Source organism: Nesoenas mayeri, assembly GCF_963082525.1.
Source record: "Nesoenas mayeri genome assembly, chromosome: 5".
NCBI classification, from domain to species: domain Eukaryota; kingdom Metazoa; phylum Chordata; class Aves; order Columbiformes; family Columbidae; genus Nesoenas; species Nesoenas mayeri.
The window spans coordinates 5,188,231-5,202,967 of record NC_137548.1 but is presented as its reverse complement, the minus strand read 5'-3'; the positions used below and the strand labels follow the sequence as shown (position 1 = coordinate 5,202,967).

At 43.6% G+C, this 14,737-nt stretch overlaps 1 protein-coding gene across 1 annotated transcript; it reads left to right on the top strand.

Moving 5' to 3' along the window:
* Nucleotides 1-914: 914 nt before the first annotated feature.
* Nucleotides 915-14,301, top strand: RTRAF (RNA transcription, translation and transport factor). Its single transcript, XM_080345823.1, has 8 exons — nucleotides 915-1,114; nucleotides 3,341-3,465; nucleotides 5,005-5,104; nucleotides 6,250-6,336; nucleotides 7,078-7,166; nucleotides 9,701-9,769; nucleotides 13,264-13,312; nucleotides 13,942-14,301. The coding sequence occupies exons 1-8, from the start codon at nucleotides 1,054-1,056 to the stop codon at nucleotides 14,094-14,096; spliced, it is 735 nt and encodes a 244-aa protein (XP_080201949.1). The 5' UTR covers nucleotides 915-1,053; the 3' UTR covers nucleotides 14,097-14,301.
* The last annotated feature ends 436 nt before the right edge of the window (nucleotides 14,302-14,737 follow it).

Below are 14,737 nucleotides of genomic sequence, written 5' to 3'. Positions count from 1 at the left end.
TTTCCCTTTCAGAAAGCTCAGTTCCGCTATTACCTAATTTTGTGATGACTTCTTGGTGCCCAGCCCTGAGTGTGGTGTTACAAGTGTAGTGAATTGGGGTGAAAGCACAACACTCCTCACTCCCCCAAAGCCGACAGCAAAATTCCCATTGCGGCGACAACCCACCCCAAGAAATGCCCTCAGGGGCACCAGGCACCTGGGGGCGCGGTGGCTCCAGGGCCATACCTAGTGCAAAATCCCCCCAGTGTGCCCAGGAGCTGGGGGTGCCTGTCCTGTCATCTCCCAGGGTATGGGCAACCGGGCTGAGTCCCCCAAAGCCTTTCTACCCTCAGCTGGTGCTGGGGGGCCATGGGGCAGATGTGCGGGGCAGAGTGCCATGGGGAGTCTGAGCCCCCTGGCCCCACATGTAGCTGTGGGCAGTGTTGTGGGGCTGCCCCAGTGCTCCCAGTACAGTCCAGTGATGCCTAGTGCTGCCCAGTACAGCCCAGTGTTCCCCAGTGCTGCCCAGTGCTCCCCAATACAGCTTAGTGTTCTCCAGTGCTGTGCGGTGCTTCTCAGTACAGGTCAGTGCTGCCCAGTGCTCCCCAGTACAGCCCACTGCTGCCCAGTAGAATTAATGCTCCCCAGTGCTGTCCAGGGCTCCCCAGTGCAGCCCTGTGCTCCCCTGTACTACACAATGCTCCCGAGCGCTCCCAGTACAACCCAGTTCGCACCGAACACCTGCGCGCTGCTGCCAACCCCGGCCGGGCCCAGGCCCCGCCCCCTGCCCTAGGCCCCGCCCCCTGCCCTAGGCCCCGCCCCCTGCCCTAGGCCCCGCCCCCTGCCGCTCTCTGCCCGCCGGCGTGTCAATAAAACTAGACGGAGGGCCTCTTCCCTTCCCGGCAGTCCTGTCCGCGCTCTGATTGGTCATACACGCTGCCGCTCGAAGAGTGCTGGCCAATGGGTGAGCAGAGATCTCGGCGGTGGGGTGGTCCTTCCCGTCGGCTCGGCCTGAGCGAGACGAGTGGCTGAGCCTGGCCCGTCAGCGGAGGCTCCGCCGGCGGCACCGGCACCATGTTCCGCCGCAAGCTCTCGGCGCTCGACTACCACAACCCGGCCGGCTTCAACTGCAGGGGTGAGCGGCTGCGGCGAACCTCCGCGGGGCCGCTGCGCTGTCACTTTCCCGCCCGTCTCCTCACGGACCGACGGCCCCGGGCCCCCCTCTGCCCTCCCCTCAGGGCCCCTTTCGGGCCTTTCCCCGCCGACCCCTCCCCTCGAGCGCTTCGGAAATCTCCCGCCTTTCACCCTCTCGTGTCTCCCGGAGGGAGTTCCCGGGGAAGGCGGGTCGAGGCCGGACGGGTCCGCTGGGCCCTGGGCGGGAGGGCAGCTCTGGGCTCGGAGCGCGGGGTTCGGGGAGAATCCCGGCTGAGGCCAGGAAAACCGGGACCTTGAAGGGAACCTGCAGGAAAGCTGGAGAGGGACTTTTTAGCAGGGCCTGTTGTGATAGGACAAGGGGTGATGGCTGTTGAGAGGGGGCCCGAGGAGCCACAGAAATGGTCCGAGGCTGGAACAGCTCTGGTGGGAGGACAGGCTGGGAGAGTTGGGGTGTTCAGCCTCGAAAAAGCAAGCTCTGTGGAGATCCTGTTGTGGCCTTTCTGTACTTAAAAGGGGCTAATAAGAAAGATGGGGACAGACTTTTCAGCAGGGCCTGTTGCAATAGGACAAGGCGTGATGGTTTTCAGCTAAAGAAGGGAGATTCAGGCTGGACACAAGGAATAAATTGTTGGCCTTGAGGGTGGTGAGAGCCTGGCCCAGGTTGGGCAGAGAGGTGGTGGATGAACCATCCCTGGAGACATCCCAGGCCAGGCTGGACGGGGCTCTGAGCAACCTGAGCTGGTGAAGATGTCCCTGCTCATGGCAGGGGATTGGAACTAGGTGATATTTAGGGTTCTTTCCAACCCAAACCACAATATGATAGCAGCAGTTGCCCAGATTAGGTGGTTCTTTGAGTGTTGTTTGGGAATAGAGCAAAAGCAGAGATGTGATCCAGGCGTGGACAATGTTGCTGTTGTTCTTGGCCTCCTCCCATGAAGAGTTGTGGTTTATGTAATGCAAGGGACAGGAGACACTTGTGACGCAGAAAACTTCCTCAGCTGGAGTGTTAACCTGCCTGGAGCCTGGTGCCTGCGCACAAAGAGTAGTCTAGGAACATGATTAGATCAACTTTCTAACATGCTGATACATATGAATACTTTGATATTTGATTTTTATTTTTTATTTATTTTTTTTTTGCAACACTTTTTTTAGACTTGCTAGAAAGCACCCTGTAACAATTGTATTTTTCCAGTGTGATCAATTGTAGGCTTCAGGTCATCCTTTTGATAGGTTGTTCTTTCTTCACTGCTTCTCTTTAAAGAGATGTTGTTTACCAGAATCTTCTTGTATTGCGAGTCTTAAGTTCCTTATATTTAACATTTTTTTCTTGCTTAAAGGTTCATTTTGGCAGTGTAGAGGTTTTAAAATATCTTATTGACCTGTGTTGTGACTGCGTCTCTGTTTATTACAACACATTTGACGAAAGTAGGGCGCTTATATCACTTAGAAGACACTTTTTTAGAAGCAGATGTATCGTTCTTATCCCTGATGGGCAAAAATGCTGTGCTTCCCCCACTCTGGGATGTAGGAGGATATTAAACTCATTAACTCAGGATTTTTAAACTCATCCAAATCCCAAATATCACAGCTGGTTTTTGAGATGCCAGTGAAATCCTGGGGCTGTGTCCAGAAATTAATTCTGTCACTGAAGCGCAGGTGCAGACTAATTGCTTTGTGCAGTACGAATAGCTTTGTTTGGACCTCAGTCTTTGTATTGTGGAATTCCAGCTCCCAAATAATGAGGTGTTGGGTCAACAGCCAAAAAAAAGTTGAGTCAACAGTGGAGGAAGAAAATGCCTTTGCACAGTCCTGAGATGTATGTATTGCTTTTTAGAAGAGACGGGGGGTTACTGCTGCATGTAACGTGTTTGTCCAGATAACAGAGTCAGGAACTGAATTTCTCTGTCGTTGTTTCACCTTTCCTTCTTCGCTTAATATAACTGTATTCCCAATAAAAACAGTCGGTTGGTTGATGCCTTTTAGTGTAGTCAGTCAACCATAGCCAATTCAAAGTGACTCGAAAAATAGAAAACAGTCAGTGTTGAGTTTCGGTCAGAGGTTATCCTGGAATACATGATTTTAGTGTTAGATAAATCTTTCTTTATGGTAAAATATGAAAGTGCTTGAGGGTACCAGTATTTGTATGAATTGGAGTTTTGCCCTTAAGATATCGGTTAATTCTTGCTGTGTTTACTTTTCCTAACAGATGAAACAGAATTCAGAAATTTTATTGTGTGGCTCGAAGACCAGAAAATCAGACATTACAAGATTGAAGACCGAGGGAATTTAAGAAACATACACAGCGATGACTGGCCCAAATCGTTCGAAAAGGTATCTTGTTGTTTCAAACACAATTTTAAATTATGAAGGTGTCTTATGTAAATAATGATTAATAGCTGCTGTAGTTATTGAATGTAAATGACTCTGAATATTTGTCCTGTCTCTGAACTTTTACATTTCCAGGAATTTAAATATATTATTGAAGCCAAGCTGTAGGAGTTAAGATGATAGCATACTTTACACATAATTTTCACTCAGCTGTGGTTTTGCAATAGCTGGTATCCATCCTAATCTGGTTCTTGCCTGATTTGATTCAGCTCTTGAAGTAGAAGGAAAATTGACTACAAATGAACAACTTCTACATTAATGCTGCTATTGTACCAAAGGGAAAATGGATCAGGCTAATGCACTTGTAGGCTTTGCAAGTGTGTGGAAGAAAGCTACTGCAGCTCATCTCTGCACTTCCTGTTTTTTCAGAGAGATGATTTTCCGCTGCTAACAGAGAGCATGGCAAGCAGCCATCACTTGGGAGCATTTTGAGTTGCTGTTGAGCTTTCCTGCTTGGTTCCCATCTCCTTTCTCTCCAAACAGCCCTGTGAGGAGCTGAACATGCTGCTCCATAGTGCTCGATGCCCATTCATCTCACCTTTTTCTTCCCCATGGAACATATTGCCTTGCCCACTGCCCAGGAGGACTGACTGGGGTTGCAGTGCTCATGCTTTGCAGGGGGGAGCCCTAAGTATTCTGATACCACCTACAGAAACATTTTCTGATACACAGAAATGTACGTGGCGTTAGAATTACTGGCTGCTGGTGCTGTTGGGGTGTCAGTGGTGTCCGTCTTGGCTTGGCCAGACTGTGCGTCTCTGCATGTCTGCCAGGGAATTCCTCTCTGCTCCTGCTCTCCAGTCTCTGGTGCCCTTTCCCTCCTGTGCTGCTGGAACGGAGACTGTGTGGCACTTCTCTCCCTCCAGAGAAGGGACACAGCAGAATGTCACTGTGTCCTGGGCTTTGGGACTCTTGGCAGCAGGTTGGGCTGGGTCCTGTATTCTGCTGCAGAAGAGCAGAGATGATGTCCCATCTCCCATTGTACAGAATCCCTAAGAAAGGGAAAATTATTTTTGCTGCTCCTCAGAACCCTCTGATTTTTGCCCAGGTGGTTTAAAGGCAGTGTCATACCCCAGTATTGGTATTATGGAAGCCTTAGGTAGCAGTGTTCCTCCTTCCTGCTTTAGATGGGAAGTTTAGGCTGTAATTTGTTCTCTGCCCTTTCCCTTGCCTCCACTTACCCCTTTCTTTGCTCTCTGTTCACTTTACACAGTATGTTTGCTTTCTCTGGTTGCAGTCTGACAATAATGTGAATAACATTTAATAAAAAGCATTTATTAAAAAAAAACTCAGACTCAAGTTAGCAGTGGATTGGAACACTCTAAAATGCCTCAGATGGATCAGATGCCACAGCAGAACATTTCAAAGTGATGCTTCTTGTTAATGACTATCTTTGTAACTATTTACAGAACAGTTCTCTGCTCCTAGCTAATCATACAGGCCAATAACATCTGTTTGTTTTCTCCTCTTTCTGCTCCTCAGTATATGAAAGATGTAAACTGTCCTTTCAAAATACAAGAACGACAAGAAACAGTGGACTGGCTTCTTGGCTTAGCGGTTAGGCTCGAGTATGGAGATAATGGTATGATTGAACTTACTTAATATTTCAAAATATAGAAGCATGGTTTTCTATTTAATTTCATGAAGTTTTTGTCAAACTTAAGACAATGCCAAAAGTATATACGTTTTCTTAAATACAGTTTCATCTGCTTGGTTTTGCACTATATTCAGATGTGAAGTGATTCTCCTCAGCTCCTGTGGGATGGTGCAGTAGCACACTTGCTTTTATTACTTTATTTCTGGATATAGCCAAACCCTTTGTATATTTATACCCTTCTCCCTGTGGGATTGCTTTTATGAGAGCTTACTCTAAAGGGTATTAAATGCATTTTCTTTAGTACTACATTTATTCAAATAAGTTATTTTTAGACCCTTGTTTTACAGGGAGTAGATCCTGAACCCTTGGGAACTAGGGCAAGGTCATGAAAAAAGTTGAGCTAAATCTCAACAGTCAGCAGCAGTTTCATTTCCATATAGTGAGGGTGCAGATACAAATGTAATTACTGGTGGCAAACATAACAGCCAAAATACAGTTTTCCATTACCTTTAATTCCTGCAGGGCTGAGCTCTGCCTGAGACAAGGACAGGATATATTAGTAAATACTTGAAATCTCTAGTGCTGGTCCTCAGTCCTTCATGATGGAGAAAATGAACTGCCTGGGACTGAGGGCTATGTGAAGACAGAGAGGCCAGGAGGTCCCGTCCTCAAAAGGCTTGAAAGACCCCTGTGTTGCTTGTACATTAATTTTGCAGTCTATAAAATGAAGCCTTCACTGGAAACGTTTTGCTCACTGGTCAGAACCAACTTCAATCTGTAGTTCTATGTAGGCTGCTGGTGGAGGCAGAAGGCCAATGCTCGTTGAACTGATGGATTTTAAAAGTGATGGAATTATGAGGTGCAGCTTGTTCAGCCCTCTGAGATGTAGGAAGAGCCTTAATCAAGAGCGTAATACCCTACATAAGTGTGGAGCTGCTCTGGGACAGCAGAGCTCTCCACAGATGGGAGCTCACTGGAGCAGCATTAGCAAGGAGCTTCAAAATATAAGCCCAGAAGGTTCTTGGGCAATTACCACACCCCAAAAATACAGCTATGGCAAACTACAGCTTGGTGCTAAGCTTTTTGTCATTGGCTCTAATGATGTTCTTATTTGCTTTTTCATTTAACAGCTGACAAGTATAAGGATTCTACCCCTGATGGTGCTAAAAATACTGACAATACGGCCAAAAATGCAGAACCACTGATTAACTTGGATGGTAAGTGTGCAGCAACCGATGGTATGGATGCATCATACGTTAATTTTAAGCTGTTAAACTTTTTAACGCCTCATCTAAAGCTTTAGGAATGCAGGGTTTGTATATGATTGTACAGCTGGGTCAAACTGCCTCTCTGTGAAGAGTGTTTAAAAAGTTACTTGGAGTTGTTTGCACTTGTCTGCATTCCTACTAAAGGAGGGAGGAACTACCGTGTGAATCCCAGGTATCTGGATGTGCAGTGATGTGGAATTTTTTCTTGTTGGGGAAAAAGAATGAGGTGCCCAGAGACTTGAGCAGATGTGAGTAAGCTGGGAGGGCTCTTAACATCAGGCAATGAGGAAACAGCTGAAGAGTATTTATTAGGGAGCTCTGTAAAACATGAGTATTTACTGTCAGGGGGAAATAGCAAGAGGCCTTTTTACCATGTATTAAAAAAACAGCAAAGGAAATATGATGGCAGGCTGTTTACCTCAATACTATAATATATTATATGCTGGCATTGTCTTCCCCAGCTGTACCTCTCTCATAATAATTCTGATTTTTTTTTTTGACTGCCAGGCACATTGACAATAAGTGGAAATGGTGGAAAATAGCTGCTAAAATGAGTCATAAATCCCCCAAGTCTTTTCCCATTGCTCCTTTTACAAAAAGACAGTGATCCGATACTGTGGAGTCAGGAAGCCAAGTCTATCTTTTGGAGACAGTTAAACTACTATATATTTTTAATGATTGTTTTTACAGTGAATAATCCTGATTTCAAGGCTGGAGTGATGGCTTTAGCTAATCTGCTTCAAATTCAGCGACATGATGATTACTTGGTAATGCTTAAGGTGAGTTTCAGACTTCCTTTCCTCCTTCTTTTCCCCAGTGGCTGGGACATATGTAATAGCTTGTGGTGCAGAGTTACTGATTACTATGACTTTTCAGGCACAAATAGAAAGTAAAACTCATCCTGTATGTGCCTCTTCAAGCAGATAAGAACCTAGAATATAAATCACGGAAATTAATGCAGGGATAGTTGGTAAATAGTTCAATTGTAGCTGAGTTCCTGAAATTTCAACACTGAAAACTGTTGCTCAGACTTTGAAATGCTCTAGCTTAGCTGAAGTCCTGCTTTCTGTGTTTTTAATCAACCTCAGAAATATTGAGGAACATAATCAAAGGAAAATATTGTATTCCAGTGCTAGAAGTGAAGAAAAACTTGCGAAAGTAGAGGCTGAGGCAAAGGATGTATTAAAACAACCAACCGAGGGAGGTGCCACAGTTAACAGCTACCTCTTCCTGACTTTTGGTCCTATGAACTGTTTACTCCTTGTCGTTACTGAAGTCAGTTTAATTTAGTCAACTCATCGTGGCTTTTAAAGGCAGTAATCAGGCAAGTTATTTTTCTAAAGCATCTATTATACGACTTGGAGAAAATTTCTGACTTGGAGATGGATTCCGTAGTTATCTGTAAATCCTGGGTTGAACCTGTACTGTATTTACTGAGACTGCAGCAATCCTGAGTTCCTGCTTGACCATGTCATAATGTGGAAATAAGCTTAGTTTTGTTTGGCACCAAAATAAACTCATTTCACTGAAAAAAGCAATGAGGCCCATTCATTGCAGTAGCTGTGATATTTGCTAAACTTATTTTAGAGAAACTAAATGCTGTGGGTATTGAAATTTATATAGTGTCTGTCAGTCTATAGCAGGTATATTTGAACAATATTATCACGTTAGCTTGGTCTCCTAAGGAATTATCAGCCTGCAGTTATCCCATCAGCCATTTTCTCATTCTCTCCCATATGATAACCCCCTTTGCCTCCCCAAAATAGCCTTCAAATCCTTCACCAATTTTTAAAGAGCAGTGAAGATCTCTTATATCAAGCCCTTACCAAAAAAGAAAACCTCAAACCCTACAAAAAACAGTGAAAAAGGGATATCAGGTAGAGAAGTGACCCGTGGATGGTGATGCTGAGGATCTGCAGGATGAGCTCAGCCCTTATTAGACAGAATTCCTTACAGGATTGTCTTGAGGCTGAGCAAACTTTATTAGATTGGCACTAGCAACTCAAAGAGAAAACAGAATATGTTGTCTGCATAAATTTATTTATATTTGTCACTGTTTCGACATTTCTGGTCTCACTTCTTTCAGATAGAAGTGGTTGGATAAAACCACCAGCCTGAATTTTCTTGTTTTTAATTACAGTGAGAATAGATTCCTGCAATGGCAACTCACATGAACAACGGCACTGCTAGTTTTCAGAGTTTGATGCTATTAGAATGTGTCAGTGAAACTATTAATTCTGCACCACAACAAGCAGGTTTGCAGTGCGCATGCATAGAATTTATGATCCCTGTTCAAGCTCGAACAATCAGGAGTGGATGCTTAGGGAAGGCCAAAGGATGCAAATGTGCCACAGGCATGTGGCCAGAGTGAGCAGAGAGATATTTGAAGTCCCATTTTATTAATTTAAATCTGGCAAGTTGATCAGAAAGCATCTCTGCAACCCAGCTGGATATCCTTTTTCTAACGCAAAAGGCACTCAAAACTCTCTTATACAGGGTCTGGTTTCATTGCTGGTATTTAAACTCCTCATCAGCTCACTCTTTTGTCCAGGCTACTCCCTTCAGTTAGAAAGATTTCTGGAATATTCAGTGGCAGCTTTCTAGTATCATCTTGACTTTAATCATGCCCAAAACAGAGAGAGAAATCCTGGGGGAGAAACATGAAGCAGTAAGGCTGCTTCTGTCACATTTGGCTGCTCATCAGGGAAAGTCTGAGGAGTATGTTTGACAGACCCAGTTCTTGCTGGTGGAAGTATTGCTTCCGTTATTTTTAGAGGCATTTACAGCTGTAGGTATCAGTAACTGGTAGCTCCGATACGATTTCATGCTATGTACTGGAGCCAGTAGAAACAGATGAGCAGCAGGATTGTTAAAATCAAGGCTGTTCTTGTTCCTGTCTAAAAATAATTCCTTTTTGCTCTCGGTCATTTTAAAACCTTGCTCCTGGTTTCTCTGCTTGTGGAAGATGGTTCAGCACCTACTAAAGGATGCCGATAGCAGGATTTTCTTCCTTGTAGAAGCTGTTTTGCTGCAGCCCAGTCGTGGCTGAAATTAATAGTGATGTCCTTGTCTCTTCTAGTTCAGCTGCCTTCCCACAGCCCAAGAGACTCCACCTGTGTGAGACACTCCTTGCAAAGAATAGTGCTATTTGAAAAGGTTTAAGGTCTGAGAGAGTTTTCCAAAGAGTCTTTCGCGAAACTGTGGATTTGAGGTTATGCCAGGTTATAATGTTGGCTCCTTTTCCCTTGGAACTGCTGAGAAATGTATCAAGACATAAATTAATTACTCTCGCCTTTAAATGTTTCTTTCGCAGGCAATTCGCATTTTGGTTCAAGAGCGCTTGACGCAGGATGCCATAGCGAAGGCCAGTCAGTCCAAGGAGGTTTGTATACACGCTGCAATATCTGGTGTTAATTATTCCATATCGAGTAAAGAAATGTAGGCGTAAATATCCGTCATCTCGGTCAAAACCGGTTCTGTTTAAATACCTCAATTAGGAGGTGGGTGGAAACTTGCTTTATCTTCACTGTCCTGATTCTAAAAGTACCAGAGGATTATGGAGGGTATATGAAGCTCTTTCTATTTTGGTTGAATACATATATATGTACCTGTACGATATATCACGTAGATAGTTGTTCTCTTATTTGCTAGAGGATTATTCTTGCTGTTCAGCGAGAAGAAATGTGCGAGGTGGCTTTTTCTTGGAATTGGCAGCGTTGGCTGCGTTAACAGGTCGAAATGTTCCTTGTATGGAGTGTTTTGCTTCATACATACACCTCATACATGTTTGAGGAATGGGATGTTGGACTTCCAACTCCTCCTTCCTCTAAAAGGAATGGTGAAGGAAACTTCTGCACTTAAATATCAGAATTTGCAGAATTATTTTCTACCTACAAGCTGTATATTTGTAAGATATTCCAGGGAATTACTGGGCCTTTTCAGGTTGTAATTTCTTAACCGTCCTAGTTCTCCAGCTTTTCTTCTGTCTGCTGGCGCTGGGTCTTGGGCACGGATGGGAAGGCAACATCTCTTGCAGGTGCACGTTTGGATGTGTCCCTGCTAAAGATGTGTCCCTGGTCAAACACTACAAGTCCCTTCCTCTCTTCCAGCAGCTGCTCAGAACAGTCCACACTTGCTTTATTCTAACACTGCCGATGGTGTTTACTAATTGGCAATCGCAGGTGCTCTTAATTGTGGTGCGGTAATTGCCAGAAGCATTGGAACACTAAATCAAAGCTTTGGTCTTGTATATCCGAAAAAAAAATGTTTAAAAGAGCAGGAAAATATGAAAGCAGCTGGGACCACTGTAGTCATTTTAGGTTCTATAACTAGTGTTAACAAAAAGCTGCTTTTTGTTGTTGTTTACATAGCTGCACAGCTGACATGCAGGGATCAAAATGGGATTTTCTGTGAGTTTGGCAGAATGAGCTTCTTTAAGGGATGGTGATATTTTTTTTCCACAATAAAGAATTCGTATTCAATAGATCCTCAGAGCATCGTTAAGTTATAGGCTGGAATATCGCCTAACGTGTGATCGATATTATTATTGGGAGTTTATTCTCATTAGGAATGTCAAATTTTTAGTGGGGTGGAGAAAAGGCAGGGAGGGGAACAGTGTTATCTGTGCCAGCAGCGATCATCAGCATCATACCAGGTGAATGAAAAAGAAATCTTAAAAGCAGAGGGGATAGATGGCTCACAGGATGGGAAAAGAAAAACAAACTGCTTCTGATTTTGTCTGGCTTGTTAATGGCCAAAATACTAGTCAGTGACACTTTGTATGTGAAAACCGGTTATAAATTCCTGACTGCTACGTGGCAGATGACTTAATATACAAAATGTCAGGAGTTACACTCTTGAAAATACCAAGATAGAGTGGGGAAAAGATAAAATAGATGCAGAAATGTTCTCCAAGTGAAGGATATGTATGAGGACTATGCTGAGGAAACTTGTACTGCTGCGCTTGTGGATTAAATGTACCAGATAAAATGAGATTTTTCTTGTTGAGTTGTCAAGGTACAGTTTTCAAGATAAGACATGTCACTTATTTTATTTTAGATCGTGTTTCGAACGGCCGGCAGTTCCATGTACTCAGTATCTAGACAGGATTCAGATTTACGCTGACAGCCATGCAGCCTGTCCTGGGCTTTCCTGGCCTGCTGAGCCTGTCTTGGGCAGGATCAAGTACAACAAACCCCCTTCAGGATCACTTTAAGGATGCTCCCAAAGGCTGTTCTGGGACATGTTTGAAAGCACAACAAAGTTGGTTTGAAAGCACAACAAAGTGGGCACGTTTTCCCCCTACTCTGAAATCTGGAAACTGTTTTTTCTTCCCATTCTCATGGAATCTGTTTTACTGTTGACACTCCAGTTACAGGGGAGATGACTACAGTGGTCAGGCCCATTGCAAGTGTTTTGTGCAGCAGTTTTGAATTAAATTTTGGGGGAATAAGGCTATGAAATGAAGTAGTCTATGTAGTTATGGATTTAAAGGTGCTTTTGATTTCTCTCGCTGTTGGAAGCTGAGGTGCAAATGAGCCTCAACAGCCCAGTGCCTGCTCTGAGACCCCTGCTCTGGGGCTCAGGAAAAGCTGATCTGCTCTGTCAGAGAGAGTTTCCACCAGCCAAAAAGGAGCTAAAATATAGGGGTAGCAGGGGGAGGGATGCTGCACTACCAGAGTGTCTCAGAATCCCACCTCTGAGGGTACCATTGTGGTCCCTGTGTGTTGGAGCTGCCTGCAGTGGCCCCGGAAAGTTCATACACAAAAGAAGAGACTGAATCAATGATTTGTGGCTCTGAGAACACACAGGGGCGGCAAAGGGGTCTTTGTAGCCTTAAGCATAAACCTGATTTCTCAAAAATACACGTATGAGGTCTGATATTGCTAGAATCTATTTGAAGGTGAGTTCTTAACAACAAACTGTTTAAATTCAAAGAAAGCAGGTGTATTTTTAATATTTACTGTAAAGGCCGTGGAAAAGAACCACTTTTTGAAAGCAGAGGTAGTTGCAGGCAGCATTTTGTAGTTAGTTTGTGTTGTTTTGATCAACACACAATTTTAAAAGCCCTCAGAAGTAGTCCTGGTAGTTTAGGAGGTTTACAGCCTCATCATTGTAGAAACAAATGGTATTGAACTTCAGTGTTTTTGCCATGCAAGGCAAATGCTGAAAAAAAAAAAGGTAGAGGTAGTATAATAAAAGCAAATTCTAAGATTTGCATTGTTTAAATCTAATTTTATGTGCATGTTGAAATGTGGTGAGGGATTGTTTAGCAGCTGAAGAGGGTAAAGAGAGCGATGCTTATAAATGACCACTAATAAATTTTTCCTTGTACTGTCTCAATAGCCCAAGCGTTTAGAAAAGTTGAATGTTTTGCTTTATTCTTAAGCTTAACATATGAGAAAAATCCTTCTGGGGTGTAAGTTCTGTGCTTGAGAAACTCAACTTGATGACAGAGAATTATTACAACTCTCGAATCAGCCGGTGCTGTGAGAGCTGGCAGCTCTTTTAGGACCATAGTTTCTCAGCCAGCCGGGTTTGTACAAGTTGGTGGGGTTTTTAGTGCATAGAGCGATGTTGCTGGATCGAGTGCATCATAGTCCTGCTGTATTGGCCTTTTAAGGATTGAATGTGGGCAGCGTGTATCCAATGGGGTTTGCTCGACAAGTAGAGGGATTATTAAGCATGAAGATTTTTCTTTATTAAGGCTCTGTGTTTGACATTTCGGGACACAAGGGCACTTGTTTAATCGGCGTTGGTGACTTTGTGAAGTTGTCACACACGTCCGTAGAAACAAAACTCAAGTGTCCTCTGCTGCGTTACTTATTTTCCAAACATGCCAAATGACATTTCTGATGCTTTTTTTTCTTTTTAAAGGGTTTGCCTGTTGCTTTAGAAAAGCACATTCTTGGTTTCGACACGGGAGGTAAGCAGCCCTCTTAATGTTACTTTTAAATAGTGGTGTTTGCCTTTGACGAAGTATATTACTGTCAAATACGTAGATAATGCGTACAGTAAAAAAAAAGCCTGTCGTGGAAAGAATTGCTCCCTCCTCGTTTGTTATTTACGAGCACTCCTGAGCATTTTGTTTTGGAATAAAAAAAGCATAAATCTTAGCTGGTGGAATATGTTGTTTCAGAGTAGTGTTTAAATAACAGCTTTTAATGGCAGCCACGTTTGCAAGCAGAAGGAATTTATCTTACTGTTGTCTTGTAAATCTTGCTTCTGCCAGCAGAGGTCCTCTGTGCTGCTTCCCTCTGTTTGAGCTGCTTAATGTACCCCAAAATCTCATAGATTATCATGACCTGATAGATTATTTTGTAAGCAATGGCCAGATGACCTGGGACTCCACTGGTCTGGCTTCACTTTTGCCCCACGTACACTTAAATTACTACTCAGAGTGCTCCATACTGACCCAACTTGGCTGAGCGAGGTTTTGCAGAGCACCCTGTCTAGCAGCAGGGAAAGCTGTTCTTAACTTAGGCTAAACTTTTCTTAGGCCCTTATGTCAGATGAAAATGCTTGATACAGCTTCTCTTTCTGCACCTCACCCAGATGCTGTTCTCAATGAAGCTGCCCAAATTCTCCGACTGCTGCATATAGAAGAGCTCCGAGAGCTGCAAACAAAAATTAACGAAGCCATCGTAGCAGTTCAGGCGATTATTGCTGATCCCAAGACGGACCACAGACTGGGGAAAGTTGGGAGATGAAGGGATAAAAGCTTTTAGTCTCTTGTGTACTTAGTACAGTTAGGAACTATGTACAACTCTGTACAACTCTGGCATGCAGTTTGAAATGGTATTATTTTACTGTTTGGAAAGAAAACAGGAAATTGAATTCTGACTTCCACTGAATTATCATTTTTCTTTAAATAAATGAAGTTGGAGAAAACAGACAAATTGTTTTGATTAGCTCGGAATTGGCAAATGTGCCTTTTTCTTCTTCTTTTTCATTGTCTTTGGCTTTGTGTTGGGAAGGGAGTGTTACATAAAGGCCCTGTGGATTCCTCTTTTGCTGAAGTCCTGCCATATGAACAGCTCGCTCCTGGCTCGCTTGCTGCTTCTCCCCAGCCTACCCTACAACTTAAATATTTAAAACCCTAAATCCAAAGGGAAACTTAAAACAACCATTTTATTCAATTATTGAAGTAACCTAGAAAAAAGTGAAGCATTAAAAATATAAATGGTATTTCTGAACATGTATTGGTCTATGCTGGGTAGGTCTATGAAGGCACATGGAAGAACCAACAAGCATGAACAGATCAATTCTAGCATATTCTTCTAATATAAATACTAAAAGACATGCATTGAGGCAGTGGTGAAAATACAGAGTTGTTCTCTGGAAAATAACA

Excerpts from the sequence above, each read along its gene's own strand:
- RTRAF (XM_080345823.1), top strand. The coding sequence starts at position 1,054 with ATGTTCCGCCGCAAGCTCTCGGCGCTCGACTACCACAACCCGGCCGGC. Across the intron at positions 1,115-3,340 it reads GGCCGGCTTCAACTGCAGGG|ATGAAACAGAATTCAGAAAT; the intron begins GTGAGCGGCTGC and ends TTTTCCTAACAG. Across the intron at positions 13,313-13,941 it reads TCTTGGTTTCGACACGGGAG|ATGCTGTTCTCAATGAAGCT; the intron begins GTAAGCAGCCCT and ends CACCTCACCCAG.